Source organism: Vitis riparia, chromosome 14 (genome assembly GCF_004353265.1).
Source record: "Vitis riparia cultivar Riparia Gloire de Montpellier isolate 1030 chromosome 14, EGFV_Vit.rip_1.0, whole genome shotgun sequence".
NCBI classification, from domain to species: Eukaryota; Viridiplantae; Streptophyta; class Magnoliopsida; order Vitales; family Vitaceae; genus Vitis; species Vitis riparia.
Genome location: NC_048444.1, coordinates 5,098,127 through 5,116,538, shown reverse-complemented (window position 1 = coordinate 5,116,538; position 18,412 = coordinate 5,098,127). Strand labels below are relative to the sequence as shown.

Here is an 18,412-nt window from a genome sequence, read left to right as displayed (position 1 = left end):
TCCGAAAACATAGCTCATAAGGGTTACAATCTCTATTTTCTGTGGACACCGATCATTTTATTTCGTGAACTCTGGCCAAGGTCTCAATGCAACCACACGACCTAGAGTATATACTTTGTGAAATAAGCTTTGATTACATCCCTCCAGAGGAAATGACAATTTCTCAGGGAATCAAGATCCCAGTATTGCATACATTTACAAGCTATGAGAATGGCAGTACAGGATGTTCTAGAAGTATGCCCGCATTGAACCATTATCAACTTCCACAAGCAAAGCCCTAACCACTCCAGGACAGAAACCTCAGCTGGAAATTGCATCAAAAGAAATACTTAGGCCTGCCTTCAAGTACCAAACTCTAGGGCAGGGATATACATGTATATTGAGAAACCTCAAAATCAATGACTCTTGCCTTTTTCTGAAAAAATGAAACATCCTTGCTTGACTGGTAATTCCTTGACCAATAAAAACAAAATTCCTCATTTGATGATATACAAGAAACGGTGACCTCTCTGCTGGGGTGAGTTCTCAACTAATCAACAACAAACGGTGAACCAATATTGTGATGAGAAGCTAAACAATTCGTGAAACGTCATTATATTTACAGACCTCACCCAACGCTAGATGATGAAATGCAGATCCTGTCCCACAGGCCCAAAAGAATCAAAGCTTCACCAAACAAAACATGAAATCAACTCTCACCTGCATCCAGTGAAGATGTTCGAGAATCAGAAGAGAAATATAAGACTATAAGCAGCACATAAATTGACAATTATTTTGTTTGATTCAATATAGAATGCTAGGATTCTTTCATTGAGCCCCAAAAATAGAGCGTGGCAATTTGTCTGCAATATAACAGAAACTGACCTGCTCTTCAATTTTGGAGCCTAGAAGTTTATTTCCTATTGTTGAGCAAGTGTTTTAGGGTGAGAGAAAGGGAGGAAAATGCCCAAAATAATTCCTGTAATTAATTATAAAGCATATTTCATAACAAAATAAATAAGGAATATTTACCAAAACAAACATGCAATTAGTAAATATCATAATATAACATTTATCAAAAAATAATTATAAAATAACATTGTCGATCTAATCAATCAAATACATTACTAGAAAGAGTATAAAGACCAGCCAGTCGAACACTCATCAGAATGAATTCAGGGTTCTGAAGATTAAAAGGTGATGTAGTGGAGGCCTAGAGATATCCAGAGATCTGACCACCTAATGTAGCATTTAACAAGTGGAACATGTACACCAATGGCAAGTGCATGGTCTGCCTACAAAAGCTTATAACTGTTAACCTCCATGTACAATCCATAGCTATATATATATATATATATATATCAAGACAAGTTAGAACAATATTATCAAGGTTTGGTTCTCCATTGCATCAATATAGTGCTTCAATCCACAAACCATAGTGTACTACTTGGAAACAGCAGGGCTCCGTTATGGAATGTTCCAAGACTTGTCAAATGAGACTCGGGTGATTATCACCAAAAAGCTTCAAGCATCTATAGCTTGACATTGACATTACTGCCCCATTTCAAGATGAGAATTAAAAGACTGATGGGAACCGACTTAAATGCCACATTCAAAAGCAGTATGCAATTGGAATTTTGACTGCATTTGATAATGCACAAATATACAAAAGAATTGTTCCATAATTTCTCCACCAATCTTATGGTTTGAAGCAGAAGATTATTAATACACTGATTTAAACAAGTTCCAACCCCCACATCCCTCTCTCTTTATGCCTGAGACACAATAACAACTCTACCCTTCACCAAATCACCAAACCCCTTCCCCACCCCCACCACCACCATTGAGAATTGAAGAAAGAGAAAAAAAATCTAATAATATGCATTTATTTTCAACAGTAAGAGGACCTCAGATTTCAGAGCAATGAGAGTTCTTGGGAATCATTTATTTTTTTCCCCCTTTTCAAAGGCCCAAATGCTACTGTAAGGCATTATAAATGACTATATGAAAGTAAACAAGGCAATGTTTCTGATATCACAACTACATAAAATAGATACAAGAAATACTGCAGACAGGGCCTAAACACACACACACACACACCAAGCAATGTAATACTGCAATCATGGCCTAAATGTCACACTAATTGGGAGAGGTAATGAATGTGGTCACCAAGTTACCCTGATTTGACAGACTAAAGAGACCATACACAGACAAAAGCAATGTTATACTGCATGCATGACCTAAATGCCATACTAGTAGGAGGAGATAATGAATGTCATCTCCTCATTACCTCTGATTTGACCAGACTGAGAGGCCACTTCAGAGATCGTTGATGTTGGCTTACTATTTGAGAGAGAAATAGGTGTCAATGGTGGAGAGCCAACTTCTTCAGCCTTGTCTGGAATTTGAGAAGATTCCAGAACCTTGGTCACATGTAATGCCGTAGCTCTCTGACTGCTTGATGGTATGGAGAAACTCCTCGGGACAGGAGGAGTTGGCAGTGGAGAGGCTGCATTTGATGCCATTGAAGAGGTTTTACTTGTTGCAGAAAGCTCATTTCTGGATATCAAAGGAGCAGAATGACCAACCAAACCGGGAAATCTAGCTGGCTTGGTTGCCAAGCTGACAGGAGGCCTAGGGAGCTCATGGAGCTCATTTATTCTGGGAGAAGATACAAGAGGAGGAGAAGCACTTGGAGATATTTTTGGGGACGAAGAAGGCTGAGGAATTGGAACACGAGAAAGCAATCCAGAAACTAGTTGGGGAAGTTCGGCAGGGGCAATGGGACCACTGGAAGATAGAACAGGCTTTGTTGACCGTGGCTTACCTGTCAATGGACCTGAAAAAGCTAGTCTTTTGACCTTTTTAGTATCAGATGTGTTCAGTGTATCAAGCTGTGGAAGTGAAAGTCCCTCAGCCAGAGGAGGGGGCAGTCGGATGGCAGCATTATTACTGTTGCTCTCTTTGAGAACTGATTGTGCTTCTGATATGGTTGGACCTGACAAGTGATCATCTCCAGAATCTTTCTCATGCTTCTTTGGCTCTAAGGGGGAAGAATGCCACAAATTGCGGGTGCCTCCATGGAGGCTTGTTGGCCTTGTTCGGGGAACCGAACTGCTTGTTCTTGAAGGAGTTGAACTCTTTGCACCAACTGGAATGGGTAGCACATACGTGTGCAACTTCCGTGTGGATGATTGTGTTTGTCTTATCCTTTCAGATGGATCACTCTTCTCTGCAATTATTGGAGCAGAATAACTGCCTGCTCTAGGTTCCCTACTGAAACCCTGGAGATCCCCATGGTTTTTTTCTGGATTTAACTGCAGATGGAGAGACTGGGTTAAGAAGCTGAAGAATAGTTCACATTTGTGAATTTAAAGAACAGATCCTTGAAGGTTTGCAACTGAGAGGCTATGAAACTAAACATGATAATACAAAATGGTCATGGCTCATTTCTATTCAGAACATTGAAAATAATTAGTGAATTTGAGATGCAGTTTCTGCTTGTCATAGCATGAAGTTGGGTAATGGATAAGCAAATGAGTGAAAAATAAAACTGGGCTATAAGCACTGAAAAACTTAATCTTGAATTATAAGTGTTAAACAAGAAGCAAGAAACTTGTTGCTATCATCTGAAATTTTAAGTGTTGCACTTAGTAAAAAATTAGTGTTTCTTTTATATATATATATATAAGTAAAGGGAAGTATATATATTAAAAAGAGGCACCAAAATGGCGACTCAAGGTATACATGATAGATACACCCCCACCCCCACACAGCTGAAACAAAAAAGGCTGCCAAAATGGAGGGTACGAAAACATCCCCACCCTCAATGAGAGTCCAAGCAATCAATCAAACTAATTAGCATCGAAGGACCATCCTTTATGAACAACTTAGTCTTTGACCAAAGAAAACAAACAAAAGAACTCTTTAGTCTTTGGATGGAAAGCACGTCATTTTCAAAAGCAATTCTATACCTTGCCTTTCCAACTGTCCAGAAGATGCACAAGGGGCCTACTCTCCAAACTTCCCTTCTCTTCTTACCCACAAAGGACCCATCCCAACCCAAAAGTGTTGCCCTAACTGAAGATGGCAGCACCTAAGGCACCCCAAAAATAGTGAAGAACATCACCCATAAAACCCTTGTGTGGACCCGCATTTTTCACATGTGTCCCCCCACTTAACAGCGAGACTCACTTTTTCTTAACACAATGGAGGAGGATGTGATCTATAGATTCTTCATGCATTTGGCAAAAATAACATCTATTCTTCGTGCATTTGGTAAAAAATTAGCATTATAATAGTTTATTATTCAAATTTGTTGCCACACCCTTAATATGACATTCTTTAATATTTTTTAGTAATATTATATTAATAAATACCTGATTACACAAAATGTTAAACAGACAGTATCCTTAAAATAGTTTAAAATGTATCAATTTGATACAAAACTTATTCTTATATTCACATGTGAGATTCTAAAATCAAAAGTTATGTCACATGTGTACTTGAAAATGAGAAATTTCTCAATTTGAAATTATAATTCGAATTAAAGACCCAAACTTCTTCATTGTAAAGATCCCTAACTAAATAAAAGTCAAAAGACTCAAAATCAAAACCAAGTAAGATTCTCAAAGACACCACCAAGACATTAAGTTTTATTCCTAGATTCTTTAATGGAGAAGGCCAAAAAATTATAATACAAATTATTTATCCTATGTAAATATACCCTGAAGTATTCAATCAAATAAAATTTTTTTTCCTTGCATGACACCAAGTATTATTACTGGCGCTGTTCAAACTTAACGATCCATTGATAAAAAGCTTTTAGCTTCTTTGTTAACAAAATTTATTGCAAGAAAAAAAAATTTATTAACAAAATTTATTGCAAGAGTGAGTGAATATTAAAAAGAATTTAATTTTCACGGGGAAAATAGAATTTACAAGTGATATAACTTTAGAAATCACTTACAGTGTTTCGCATAAGTGCTTAGTCAGGTCTCTACTACTTAATGCATTAAGTGGTTTTGAAGTTGGATCTAGTCATAAGTGACAATTGATTCAAATTAGCAGGATCCACTGATCTTTTACATTTCAGCACTTGATATTGTTATCAAAGAACATCTAAATCTATTATCCAAGGGTTGTACACGATTTTACCTCCACCGTTTCCACCGTTGAAGCTTGGGGAAAAGAAAGGTCTGCTTGATCCAACTGCAGAGCAAGCCACCATGTTATAGACACAAATATAAGGAATGGCAGAAGTACAAATACAGCATAAGAAATTAGTCAATGTCTAAAAGCTCAGCAAAATGATGACCACTGTTTATCAAAAAACAAATTTCCAATAGCATTAGTTCCTTACCTCCATAGAATTTGTTGTTGCAGACACAACTTCAATCCCCCTCTTATTTTGTCTATAGTCAAAACTCAATTCCCCACCCTCACTTGCATCATAGCCATTCTCGCCATCATCTTCTCCATCTTCCACATCATCATCTTCAAGTCCACTGAATTGGTAATCAATGTGTTGTCGTTCTGCAACCACTCGTAAGTGTCGCTCAACTGCCTCAAGAGATTTAAGTCCCTTTCGAAAGAAATTCAACTGTTCAAATAGCAGGACAAAATTGAGAAGGGAAAGAATATGAACATCCACCCCATTGAGAAAAATAAGATGTTTGACATTTGAAATTTGTGTTAAGGTAGAAACAAAACCTGAGCCGCATGATGACGAGCTGCCTGTGTTAGAAGACTTCGGGACTGCCCTTGTTTCAGAGATTTCAACCGAAAAACGCATAGGGTTGCCTCATCATTAAATTCATCATGAGCTGCTGTCAATTGCTGCAAACTTTCTCCTTTCCCACTTTTTGACCTTCCTTTTTCTCTCTGTTGCGCCTTCATGTATTCATACACGTTTCTGAAGATCATATACCCAATTAAGAAGAAATTTACTTCAACCAAAGGCAAAATATCTTAAAATAGAAAGGTTCAGACCTCTTTTCATCACACTGCCGCTTCATTTCCTACACAAGCAAACAAAAGAAAGCCCAATCAGAATAATTGGCACCAATAATTGTATAAATGCCTATGTATTTCACCCCAAAAAAAAAAAAAAGAGGAAAAACTTAAAAATGAACTCCCTGCTTTGATGACATGAGGAAAAGGAAAAACAAAGGAGGTGGGAAGACACTGTTTGAATCCATGGGTCCTATCCATTTCACATTTATATTAAAAATAATAATAATTCTAATACAGCACAAATTTCAAAGATTCCATTGCTGTCTAGTAAGGAAAATAAGAACTTTTTTATTTTCAGAAACACAAACACTGAAAAAGACACAAAAACATGTCCATAAACACAAGCACATTTAAAAAATATGTCCAAAACATGGGCGCTTTTTAAAAAACATCAAATGCTGTTTTTTCATTTTTGGGGGGAAAAAAAAAATGAAAGCACTTCATAAATTATTATTTGGCATGCTCATCATTTTCATTTCTGCAAATAGGAAAATTTTCTAAGATGTCATTTCCACACCTGCTACCAAATGGGCCCTACATTTTCAAATATTTTTTTTGTTGTTGACACAAGAAAAAATTTATTATCTTTTCAAATCAAAACATGTCATGGTAATTTTCTAATTAAGGCAACTACATAAATTACCATTAGGAGACATTTTTCACTTTCTAAAAATTCAGGAAAAATTATGCTCGTACAGTTTCTCGGCTCAATTAGTATTATATGTGCAAGTAAAACCACCACAAATTAGAAACCATGACAAAGATGATACATAGGACAACAGCATGCACATTAGAATAGAAGATCAAAAGCTCTAGGGATACAATAAGACCAAATATAAACCAGTTTGAATAACAGAATATGGGTCATGATTATTATGGCATCCAATTGGGACTTATGAGAAAATATATGATTATGATATGCTAAAAAAAAATAAAGGAACCATATAGACAAACCTCTACTGTCCGAAGTTCATTGAGAAGAGACTCCGATGGGTTTGTAATTGTCTGGATAATATGAGACCGCTGAAGGACAAAAAACATGTAATTACTAGGTTAAAGTAAAAGGCAATATTCTAAAATGACTGTGTTTAAAGTTGACTGCATAACAATCCACACCCACATAGCTATCAACAAGTTTCTGAAGATCAAACTGCACTTTTCCCATCATTAACAAAACTTTGCCTGCAAATAAATACAAAGCGTTATAGTACCAGTTGAACATCCCAAATTTTATATGATGATTAAAATTTGAATAAGATGCTTGGTCCTAAATAGAGGCAGAATTAATGAAAACCTCCCGCACACTCCAAAACGACCCCCACCCTCAACAAACACACACACACACACACACACGAGAAAAAAAAATGAAAACCAACCAAACACACAAAAGAAAAATAATGAAGCCAAAGCAAATTTTTTGCTTTTCTCAACAAATATCAAGTAATGATCTCTTTAATTTAGTAATTTACAGCACATGAAACTGAACAATCTCAAATGCATTTATGGCTAAGAAGTAGGCAGCCTCGTATTCTTAACAGGAGATCACCTTCATCAGTGTAGTTATGGCATGTTTAATGGCACATACACCCAAACAACCTGCCAGGGGCCACACATGAGGGCTTTGTGCTTTGGCTAAAAGATGCATGCCAAATCTTAATTAGGTAATTTTACCCAGGTGTTTTAAGAAATTAAACATCAAGTGAGATACATATGGAAACCATCATAAGTTTGTAAGGTTTGTTAATCAAGAGCTAGGTCATGCATGCATTAAATAAGGTATATCAATCCTTACCACTTTCTTCATCATCATTAATTGAGGTTTTTTCCACTAGACAAGAGCCCATTTCCCCCAATGACACTGAAAATTCTGCAAGCATAGCTGGAGTTAAATGGCAAACTTCTTCCATATCCTAATGAAAGAGGAAGCAAGGGGGAGAAGACATGTGCATGCACATGCGCATGAGCGAGAAAGATCCATGCCCTAAGAACCTATCTACTAACTTGATAATCAATATAAATTCCTGCAGATGAACTTAAATTGAATTTGTACCATATGCACTGTTTGTTGTAGCAGCAGCAGCAGAAAGTAAGCTATCATAGCAATTTCTCATTTCTTGCATATCCTGTGAAAGCAGGGAACAGAAAGAAAATAAATAGTAATACTTTTAAGGGCCTAGGTCAATAGCATAAAAACCAATATTTACCAAGTTTTCAAAAGTCATTAACTAAATGAAAGAAAATGATAGCCCATAAGAACACAAAAGATCAATTAATTTCCATTTCACAGAACTCAATGGAGTCAGTTATAGTGATCATACTACTGGAAAACTATGCTAAACTTCCTCAATTAGGTGAAAGTTCTGAATTAGATTGTGCTGCTTTGAAATCTGATGGAGTTTTCTTTACCTGTTCAAGGGGTTAGTTTACTTCTGCACATGCTTCATTTGCTCTACTCCGTTTCTTTGGACACATTTGGCATGGTGCTTTAACCTTGTTCAGAGACACTTATACTGGTATTGACCCCAGATTTGAATAATCAAGTGGAATTTATATCATTCCAAAACCTTGAGAATCCAACTACAAGAAGCCAAGTTGTCTGAAACAAAATTTCTTTAATATCTTTCATGTTTATTTTCTTTTTGTAAGTTAATTTAGGGTACCAAATAAAAATTTTGACTTGTATCTTTTCCTTTTTCTGACTCTGTTATCTAATTTGGTGAATTCCTTTGAACCTCAATTACCTATTTCAATCTTTTTCCTTTTTGAAATGATTATGGGGATGAAAGGCTCTCAACTCCAAAATTCAAATAGTGAACAGCATTCCGAAACTATTAATGAAAACCTTGCTAAATTCGATGGTTAATATCCTAGTGGTGCTCTTTTCCTACTCTCCCTTCCACAAGTATTTGAATTTACATAATCTGTATAATCAAAGGACGTAACAGTGAAATTTAGTCTATACAACACTGTTCTTCCACACACATAACACACAAAGGAATAATATTAAGAAGAAAACCAGTGCATGAAAAAGTTTCCTAACAGTGATTTAGGCAATGACGTGCAGGCCATTGCCCAGTATTAATATTTGCTCTTTCTTGGCCAATTGCCAAATTTAGCATATTTTCTACTTCTCATCTTACAGATATATGTGCTACAAAATTGAAATAATTGAAGACAACAATGACACTCTAGTGAACATTTATTTTGATCTGCTTAATCAAAACACTGTCAGATTTTCTCTTTTTCTTTTCTGTTTCTTTTTTTTTTTTTTTTTTTTTTTTTAGATTTTTGATAAGCTAGAGACTTTCTCTTTCGTCATTCATTATACCTAGCAAGCTTCAGGAAAGTATAGAAATACTCAACCTCTAGAACAAGATGCTGTAAAATTCATTTTAAGTCATTGAATAAAAATGAATTTATGCTGGAACTAGAATGAAACACTGCCCACGTTACCAAATGACCCTAATGCTCTAACTCTTCTTTTCCTGAAAGTTTAATCCCAATCAAATAACAATAAAAAATTCTTACACTCTATTTGGAAGGCAAACACTGTAAGGTAAAGGAAAGAAAAACTGAGCTTAATAAATTCTTTTAATTCTTTGTCCAACTCAATTAAGGGTTTGAAAATAAATGAAGTTTCAAATGATCTTTTTACATTTTATTTTCCTTTGTATCGTCCACTGCAACCGAAAAAAAAAAAAAAAGATTCCTTCTGATTTTTTTCCTTTCCCTGATGGTGTTGGGATCCAGATTAGCGTAACTGAATTCACATGTTGGCTTGACAAACTGATTCTACTCCAACTTTAAATGTTTGATTTAAGAAAATTTTCAGCAAGTAATTATAATTAACTTTGACGGTTTTTTTTTTTAGAATGAATTCCTAGAAATGGATACCCAAAAAGGTTATGCTTCTGTTGTATTGAGTACAGAGTCCCCAATAAATGAGAGATCAATCTTTGAAGAGGAAATCAGATGGAGATAACTACTCATACATGAAAATAAGTTCACTTCATTGAAACTCAGACTAGGATAGTGCACCCAAACTTGTTTCCCAATTTTACGAATCAGAGAAGCTTCAAGCCTTCAACCATCGTCACCACGAATTTACAGAAATAACACTAAACGCAAGCTCAAAATATTAATACATCAACATCGAGCTCTGTTTCAGACGCAAAAATTGAGAATACCGAGAGCAGACACAGTAAGGTTGGAGTACCTGCGAGGCCTGGGCTAGCTCATCCACGTGCGCCGAAAGTTGAGCATCTCTTTTCTCCTTGGAAGCATCGTTCTTTGGCAGCGCAAATTTCCGAAGCTTTCCCAGAGACTTCATTCTCCAGAAACCCTAGGAAAATGAGAGAGCAAATCGAAGACTCTCTGTTCCCCAATCTGCGAAATAGAGATGCGAACAGCCAAATTTATGAGCAAACACTGAAATTGAATCGATTTTTCGAACTTCAATGTCCAGGTCAAAACACTCGTAACAGATCAAAGCCGAAAAGAGAGAAGAGGCGAAGCGAAATAAGGAGACGGAGAGGAGTGAGGAATGAGAAAATAAGCGAAAATGGAAAGGCAAGAAAAAATAAAAATTAAAGTGACAGAAAGAGAGAGAAAATTCTAACGTTATTCGCCGAAGTGAGCAAGCATCTCCTGATGCGGTGACGCGTGGCAGTAAAGGTCAATTTGGTAATTAAACCGGGAAGGATGGTCTTTCGTACGTACAACCTCGATCTGAAGGACAGCTGGGCTTCCAAAGGAGCGAGTATGAGGTGACGAGTAGGCTGGGAAGTGGGTTACTCATGACTGGGAGCCGGTGTCTAGAAGGAAGTCAGAGTCGGAGATCCTACGCTGTATGCTTTGAAAAACAGAACCCTACTCGCGCGGGCAAGAACAAAAGGGAACTCGCTGTGGTAAATGGACTTTTGTAGCCAATATTCACCGAAGGTGACATGAACTGCTGACTGTGATGGCTCGGACCGTCAAAGCGGTCTCTCGTGGCAGATAGTGATTGGTTGTACAAAATAACACGTAGACATCGGATGCTGTCAGTAAGGAAACAGAAAAGTCAGATTTTGCTGACACAGAAAGAGGCATTTCCAGAACGCGCACTGTCTCCGCTTTGACCACCGCCCGACGGTGGTATCACGACCGATCTTTTCTACAATTACCATTTCACCCTCTACCCATTCAAAAAAATACAAGAAAAAATACAACACAAACTAACATAAAATATTAAAATCATCGCATATTCCCTTTATAAAAAAAATCTTTTATCCCATCGTGTCAATGGACCCCTAAATTAAAAATCAACATCATTCCACCGTGGTTCATTGGGTCATCACGTAAACAAAAGAGGAAAATTGCACAACACGAATGGTAGTCCATCATTCTAGTCAAAGGTAATTATATCATTTTTTATTTTTTATTTTTTATTTTTCTCCAATAGCATAATAAGTACGTTCTCCATGCTACATGAGGCATGCTTCAGCTACCAACGCCCTATTAATTTTGATTTATTTTCATAATAATAATTATAAAAAAAATTATGTTGAAACTTCAGTGAGCTAAGACTGGACTGTTGGGAATCGAAGGGCATTCAACACTTGTTTACTTTTTTTTTGTTGAATTATGAGTTTGGATTTTGAGATTTTTAAAGTGAAAAAGTCCAACAAAAGGCCAGGAGAATTATTATGGAGCGATGGCGACAGGGAAGAAACCAGAGGTTTTGTCGTTTGAATCCAGATTTTCTCTTGGTCAAAGAGGCGTGTTGCTCCAAGCTCAAGCGTGGAAGCGTGACGAAATTGAGAGCAAATACTAGTAGGTGTCACGTGACACAATTTGGGTTCGCAAAAGTCTCCATGGCTACTGTGACGTATTCAATGGTAGCAGTAAACTATACATTTGAAAATCTTTCCCACCTTCCATTTCACTGAATAAAGTCTAAGTTTTGAAGCTTGAAATTAAAGATTTTTCATATGCTGAGTGGGTCCATTGATGAGAAAATATTTGTGTTGTCTTTGGTAGCATAGCAGATGGATTGGTACATGGCATGAAGATGGGTCTCACGTAAAGACTGAATTGTCTTTGATAAAAATGTAATTGTTAGAATAAGTTAGAAAAATGATAAATTTGACTATTGAAAAAGTATTTATTGAATTTTTGTGAGTATGTTGACAAAGGATTAAAGACTACCAAATGTAATCTTTCAAATACAATTTTTTATAAAAAAAAAAAAATTATTTCAAAATATCAAGATTATTTAATGTAGTCATTTGAATCTTCCTAAATCTTAAATTTAATTATGAAATAATATTTTTTTTAAATAAAAAAAAAAAAATTATCCATGTGCTACAAATAGGATCAATTTTAAAACTTTTAAAATATGAGTACAAAAGTTTAGGAGAAATTATAAGGCAATTCAAAGATTTTTCAAATTAATTTTCAAGATCTTTGAATTCTCAATTTTAAAATTTTAAAATTGAGATTTATAAACAAATGATCTGACATCAAACTACGTAAGCCTTCTATCAAGTCAAAACTCAAATTTAAGCTTAAAACAAAAATTTAAATTACCTTAGAGGCCTGCATCACACCAAGACCCAAGTTTTTTTAGAGTCTAAGTCACATTAAGATCCAAATTACACCTAAGTATAGGTTAAGCTAAGGTTCAAATCACACACTCAAGTCTTAGTTAAGATAAGACTTAAATTACACCAAATCCCAAATCAAAACTTAAAGTCAAGTTAAAACTTAAAATAAAAACTCGTTTAAGATTGTTTACTCAAAATGTTTTCAAGGGAAGTGTCTCAAAGAGTGTTTTTAGAAAAATAATTTATTAAGTGTTTCTTCAAGAAACACAAGTAATTTTTTTACATTATAAGTGATTTTTTAAAATTTTAAAAATATTTCCTAAATTTTACCAAACACCTTTTCTCTCTCTCTCTCTTTTTTTTTTTTTTTTTTCCATAAACACTTTTTAAGGTAAAAGTGCTTTTCAAAATCACTATCAAATGGACTTTAAATCAAACTAAGACTCCTATTAAAATGAATCTTTTTCCAACCCTTTATTAATAACTAGAAAATGAAGAATTAGATGATAAAATAAAGATTATATTATACCTACATCATTCTTCAAATCAATAAAAATTAATTTGACTATAATATATATATATTGAGAAATTTATGTGTACAAAGACTTCCAGTCAAGTTACATCCTTGAAATCCATATTTATAAAATTACAAAAAGAGTTCTTCCAACCATTGAGATTTTTTTTTTTGCCATTTAGAGTTTAAAGGTTACATTGCTTGGAACATATATTTGCAAATATGAGACATAGTTTGAACAATTCAAGTGAGGCTTGATGTGCTCCTAACATAAATGAAATTTATTTGAAAGTCGAGATGATATCTCAATAATCCTTATTTACAAGTTGTCTTCCTTTTCCTAAACCAAAATAATCAATGAATCAAGATGATCTTCGTTTCACCTTCTTTCACCTATGTATCTCAACTGTTTTTAGATAATTGTTAAGTGGACTGAAAGTTGATTTTTATTAACTTGTTCATAAATTTTTGTATAAAGCGACCATGTAGGGTGGAAACTACCATCGATGTTCAACTACCAATGATTACCTCTTATTTGTATATAGTATCTTTTTCTTATGACCATTAATCATTTATATTAAGTGGATTTTAGCTCATTTTAAACTGTCTTACCTTCCTTTTAAGGATAAAGGTTACCGATAAAAAACTATATTGGGGAGAACCTTAAATGTGGCAACTTGAGTGTTTGTGCTATAAAGGTTATCAGTTAAATCTATCTAAAAAACTTAAAGCTAGAAAGGCATAGTTAAACAATATAGAGACATGATCAATTCAAATCCAAATTCAATGTTAATAGAATTTGTATATTCTTCAAATAGAAAAGGAAAAGGGTAGGGCATTTTTTGTAATAATAGGGAGCGGGTTTCATTAGATCTATGTTGATCATCAAAATCAAATGCAGGTTGAAGGATCGTTTGATTCATTAAGGGGCATAGATCTAGGCCTATCTATTCTGTCAATCATCAAAGGTTGGGTGAACCACCATGGACAAGACCTCCCAAACTTTAGTCTTTTCCATAGTCCAAGGGTGAACTATAATAGAGTAGTGGGGCATGGTGGTGGCCTATTGATGCCATTCTAGACCCAAGAACAAATAGGCGAACCAAAGTCTTAATTCATACCAATCACACCCTTCTTTGTTTGAGTTGTCCTCACACACATACGTGGATCGAAAGATCTCAATCCTCTTGAAAGGGACAAATACATAGAGATCTTCATAAGCCTAGGGAACCTATAATATCTAGAAGTGATTTATTTTTCTTAATTTCTTAATGTGGATATTAGTCAAATTAGGTAGTTTATTTTAATTAAATTATCGATGTCAATATTTAATAGAATCAATAAAAATAGGACTTAAGTGAAACAAATTAATTTACCTACTAGCTAGAATGATAGGGAATTAATGTCTTCTAAAACCTATAAGTATTAAGATTTGTAATCCGGATAAGGGAGTTTCCTCTATCAATCAATGGATATATTCAAATCCAATATGCCAAAGATTATTCCATTTATTAAAGGCCTATCCAATTCATACAATTTTTTTAAACGCTAACAAGTAGTTTACAAGATAATATCATATTTGACTAACAAGTAGTTTATAAGATAATATCATATTTGACCAAGTGACAATATCAATTCTTACCCATCATGACATCATATTAGGTAACGTGACAATGTCACTCTTTGCCACTCATAATATTATATTAAGCTATACGTCACAAATTAGAGGTAATTTGATTGTCAGAATACTAACAAAATTGACTAAGTTAATTGAAGTAGTGGAAAAAATATAAAGTCTTCGATTCACATGTATAAAATAATTAAGAATACTTTGACATGCCTCAAACATATCTATTTTTTTTCTTCAGACATTTTCTCTTAAATTTTTTCGGGAAAACAAACCTAGCCTCGATGATCTTGAATGGATTTGTGGTAATGCAAAAACAATGGAACTACATGCTAGAATTTCTTACACTAATTGTCCAACTAATCATATACTATATATTACACAACAAAATTATGTGTAAGAGAAATTGCACCAGAGACCAAGCATATATACCTTGCACTGTTTCTCTTACCAATAGGCTACAAGATCATCTCATCCAATACAGGCAATTGACAGAGAATTTGCAAGAGATTAAGAAAATGAGTGAGAGAAAACTTAATGAAGGGAAGAATGTCTTCAGTCATTAGGAGGCTTTTGCACCCTCTTTCTGGGGCCCGTCTTGAGAAGATGAAAAACTGGGGTTATACCATGCGCTGACGTTCCAGAGATTTTTTATGGACCCATCCTTTTTTAACACCTTCCTGAAACTCCTTCGTTTTAATCCTTTCTTGGGTGATTTTGGTCTTGATCCCTGAAAAGAAGAGGAGGAAGATATGGTGAACTGGCAGAGGATAAACAGGACAATAAATTGGTCTTGTTTGTTTTCTAAATGCTAACTTCATATCCTTTTGATATTATAATAGCTTATGTATTGTGAGATTAGCAGGGAGACCAGTGCTTGCTAGTTGTGAATGGATCATCATTTATATACATATACCTCATTCGGAATTGGAGATGCAGTCCCCTCCTTCCTTTGTGACTTCTTCTTCTCCCTCTTCGCTCCTTTAACATGACCTGCCAATAAGTAAACCAAAAGGTATTTATTTTTGGATTAAAATTCTTTCGTTCTCCCCTTTTCATTTATAGTTTTTATAATAAAGCAATAAAGATCAAAAGTGTAACAACCCAACTGGGTAGACAGCATCTATCCCACTCTCATCGTTGACACAACCTTGGGATCAAACAGGAAGACATCGACACCAAGGATAATGATCGGTTTTGATACCATTTGAACTATACAATATCAGGATAAATCATTTCTGATTTCATTTATAATGGTCAAACAAACAGGCATGTGTCAAGGATGATTTAGGATCGTTCTGATATTATTTATAATGGTTCACTTTTAATAGTGTAGATATTGTCCGAATCCAAAATACCCGCAAGAAGTTTTTACATATAAAAATATTTAAGCACGGGTCAAAATGGCATTGTCCCTTAACATTCTCTTACTTTTGAGGCCAAAGATCTCACCATCATCCTTGTCTAGTTCCCTCGAGTAGCAGTTGATACAGTACTCCCTAAAACTTGGTGACCGAGGATAAAAGAGGTGATCTTCCCTGTCCGAAAGCCATCCTTCATCGTCTTGGTCACCTCTGTCATCCCAATCGTCCACCCTCCCCTTATCCCTTTCCTCCTCTTTCTCCTCTTTCTTGTATCTGGACTCTACTATCTTCACGTTCACTTCATCTAAGGAAGGTGCCTCCACAAGCCCAATACTCACAACTGGGATATGAGAAACATCTTTATCACTATGTTTGGGTGCAGAACCTTCTTCATCCTCACCACCCTGTTCCTCAATCAGCTGCTTTGTGGAGAGGGTGCCCTTCCCAATGCTCTCGCTTCTGCGCAGCCACGTAATGTCCTCGAATCGACGCAACAGGCCGGGTCTGGCTGGCTGACCTTCCTCATCTTGCTCCAACCTGGAAGCTTGGCAGCCCATTTGATAGAAAAACAGCATATGATTGGAAAAACATTGAGGAGGGAGGAAGGGTTGGCTTAGTGGTTACACGTCTGAACGAATTCAGGATGCAACGTTTGTTTCGGAGTGACCACAAAAGGGAAAATGGAGGTGGATTTCTGTCCCAAATTTCTTACAGTTAAAACGGTTATGCTTGTGTTGGCCCCAAGGCCTCTGCTCCCCTCTGGTTCAAGTGAAGCCTCTCCTTTACAAATATAGCTTATTTTTAGAACAAAACAAAGACTTTTTCAGTTTACATGGCATAAAGCTAAGCCCACACACATCAACCTGCTTCCTTCCAACTTTGTGCCAAATTTGAATCAAAATTAATATAAACTTTTAAATTCTCCCTTTTGGCCAATAGACACTCACGGCTTTCTAGGAAGTCAAGAGGAGTTTATTTATATATAGATTCATGAATTTTTTCTAAGCCTAAAATAAACATCCTTTACACTAGACAAACTCCCATATTAGGTTAAGACCACAGGAAAAACAAACTCTTAAATCGAGTCAAAGCTCTAGGAACTTTCTCTCCTGGGTGTAAGCCAAACACTCATTGTAGGACTAAACAAACTCCTAAATCGGATCAAGATCGGCTTTAATACCATTTATAATGATTCACTTTCAATCATGTAGATATTATTGCTTTTAGCCTAATGAGTTCTCAAGACTTTGAAAAACATCTATAAATCCAGCTTGAGATATCGATGTCAATGTGATATGTCCAAACCCACCACTGCCCGGCCAAGTAGATCACCTAGTCATCGGGCACTTTGCTAGTTTTTCTATTATTAGAATTTCTATTATTAGAGAAGAATCTGTTTCATCCTTACATCATGGCGGCAGCTCCTCAATCAAATTCGGTTGCAAAAATTTGTGATTCGTTTCGCATAATCTTCAGCACTGTATGGGATTGCATCACCTGGCATTTTGTTTTGGATCGGTCCTTAATTTTCTACAACTGTGGACCATACATTATATTCCATTCCATCACTCACCACTCAAAACAGCATCTGAGGCACTATATAGGGTGATTCTCGTCGAGGAGTAGGATTTTATAGGCGGATGTGCCAGAATTAAAGGTTCCTTTGAAGGAGATAATGATCTGTATTAATTACGTTACATTGAAGTTATCAACTGTCATGATACTTGCTTCATTCGGATAATGGATATGATCAATAGGTGTCTTAGTAGATGGAAGAGTAACCATGATTTCCCAACCTATCATGAAATGGTTGGACACTGCTCAAGGGAATATCATAATAGCGTCATAATCCCCATCTTTACTTATGATTGTAAGTTAAAAAAATTTCCCCCACAATTATGATTTTGGAGTTCTTTCAAGTATTGATGTTGCTGAACATGGCAGTTCAAATGTCTCATTGTGTAATCATTAGGACACGTTAGCAGATTATTTTTCTCTTGAATGCAGATAACATGCAGCCATGACTGTAAGCAATTAAGCATGTCTCTGATTATTTCCGTGAATGGGGATGCTTTTTGTTGGTGGGTCTTGGAGCAGTAGTTGGAAATTGGATTTGAACTCCATGAATGGAACAGCTCAGTTCCTTACCACATGGGCATTGCATTCTCCTTGACTGGAAGGTAAAGTTTTGCATGACAATTACTCAATACCCCCAACCACATCAACCATGTTCCATGGCAGGATCAATGATACTCTGGAAGATGTATTTGTAGCCTATACTGCCCCCAAGCTGTCCATTTCATTGACCAAAATGGAGCCAATAAGT

The 18,412-nt window shown here is 35.7% G+C and overlaps 2 protein-coding genes across 6 annotated transcripts; both read right to left on the bottom strand.

Annotated features, from left to right (window-relative positions):
* Positions 1-40: 40 nt before the first annotated feature.
* LOC117930192 (uncharacterized protein At2g33490-like) lies at positions 41-10,566 on the bottom strand. 4 transcript variants are annotated; one of them, XM_034850698.1, is made up of 12 exons: positions 10,211-10,566; positions 8,045-8,117; positions 7,787-7,861; positions 7,115-7,176; positions 6,949-7,017; positions 5,971-5,999; positions 5,692-5,893; positions 5,342-5,581; positions 5,137-5,190; positions 2,270-3,296; positions 865-958; positions 41-699 (listed from the first exon to the last, which is right to left on the bottom strand). In XM_034850698.1, the coding sequence occupies exons 1-11, from the start codon at positions 10,322-10,324 to the stop codon at positions 900-902; spliced, it is 2,004 nt and encodes a 667-aa protein (XP_034706589.1). In that variant the 5' UTR covers positions 10,325-10,566; the 3' UTR covers positions 41-699; positions 865-899. The 4 variants fall into 4 exon arrangements, with proteins under 4 accessions (XP_034706589.1, XP_034706591.1, XP_034706590.1 ...); XM_034850700.1 differs by having other exon boundaries at positions 7,787-7,904; positions 10,211-10,298; XM_034850699.1 differs by lacking the exon at positions 865-958.
* A 4,562-nt stretch (positions 10,567-15,128) lies between these two features.
* Positions 15,129-16,928, bottom strand: LOC117931437. 2 transcript variants are annotated; one of them, XM_034852434.1, is made up of 3 exons: positions 16,154-16,928; positions 15,639-15,715; positions 15,129-15,452 (listed from the first exon to the last, which is right to left on the bottom strand). In XM_034852434.1, the coding sequence occupies exons 1-3, from the start codon at positions 16,659-16,661 to the stop codon at positions 15,285-15,287; spliced, it is 753 nt and encodes a 250-aa protein (XP_034708325.1). In that variant the 5' UTR covers positions 16,662-16,928; the 3' UTR covers positions 15,129-15,284. The 2 variants fall into 2 exon arrangements, with proteins under 2 accessions (XP_034708325.1, XP_034708327.1); XM_034852436.1 differs by having other exon boundaries at positions 16,175-16,926.
* Positions 16,929-18,412: the final 1,484 nt, after the last annotated feature.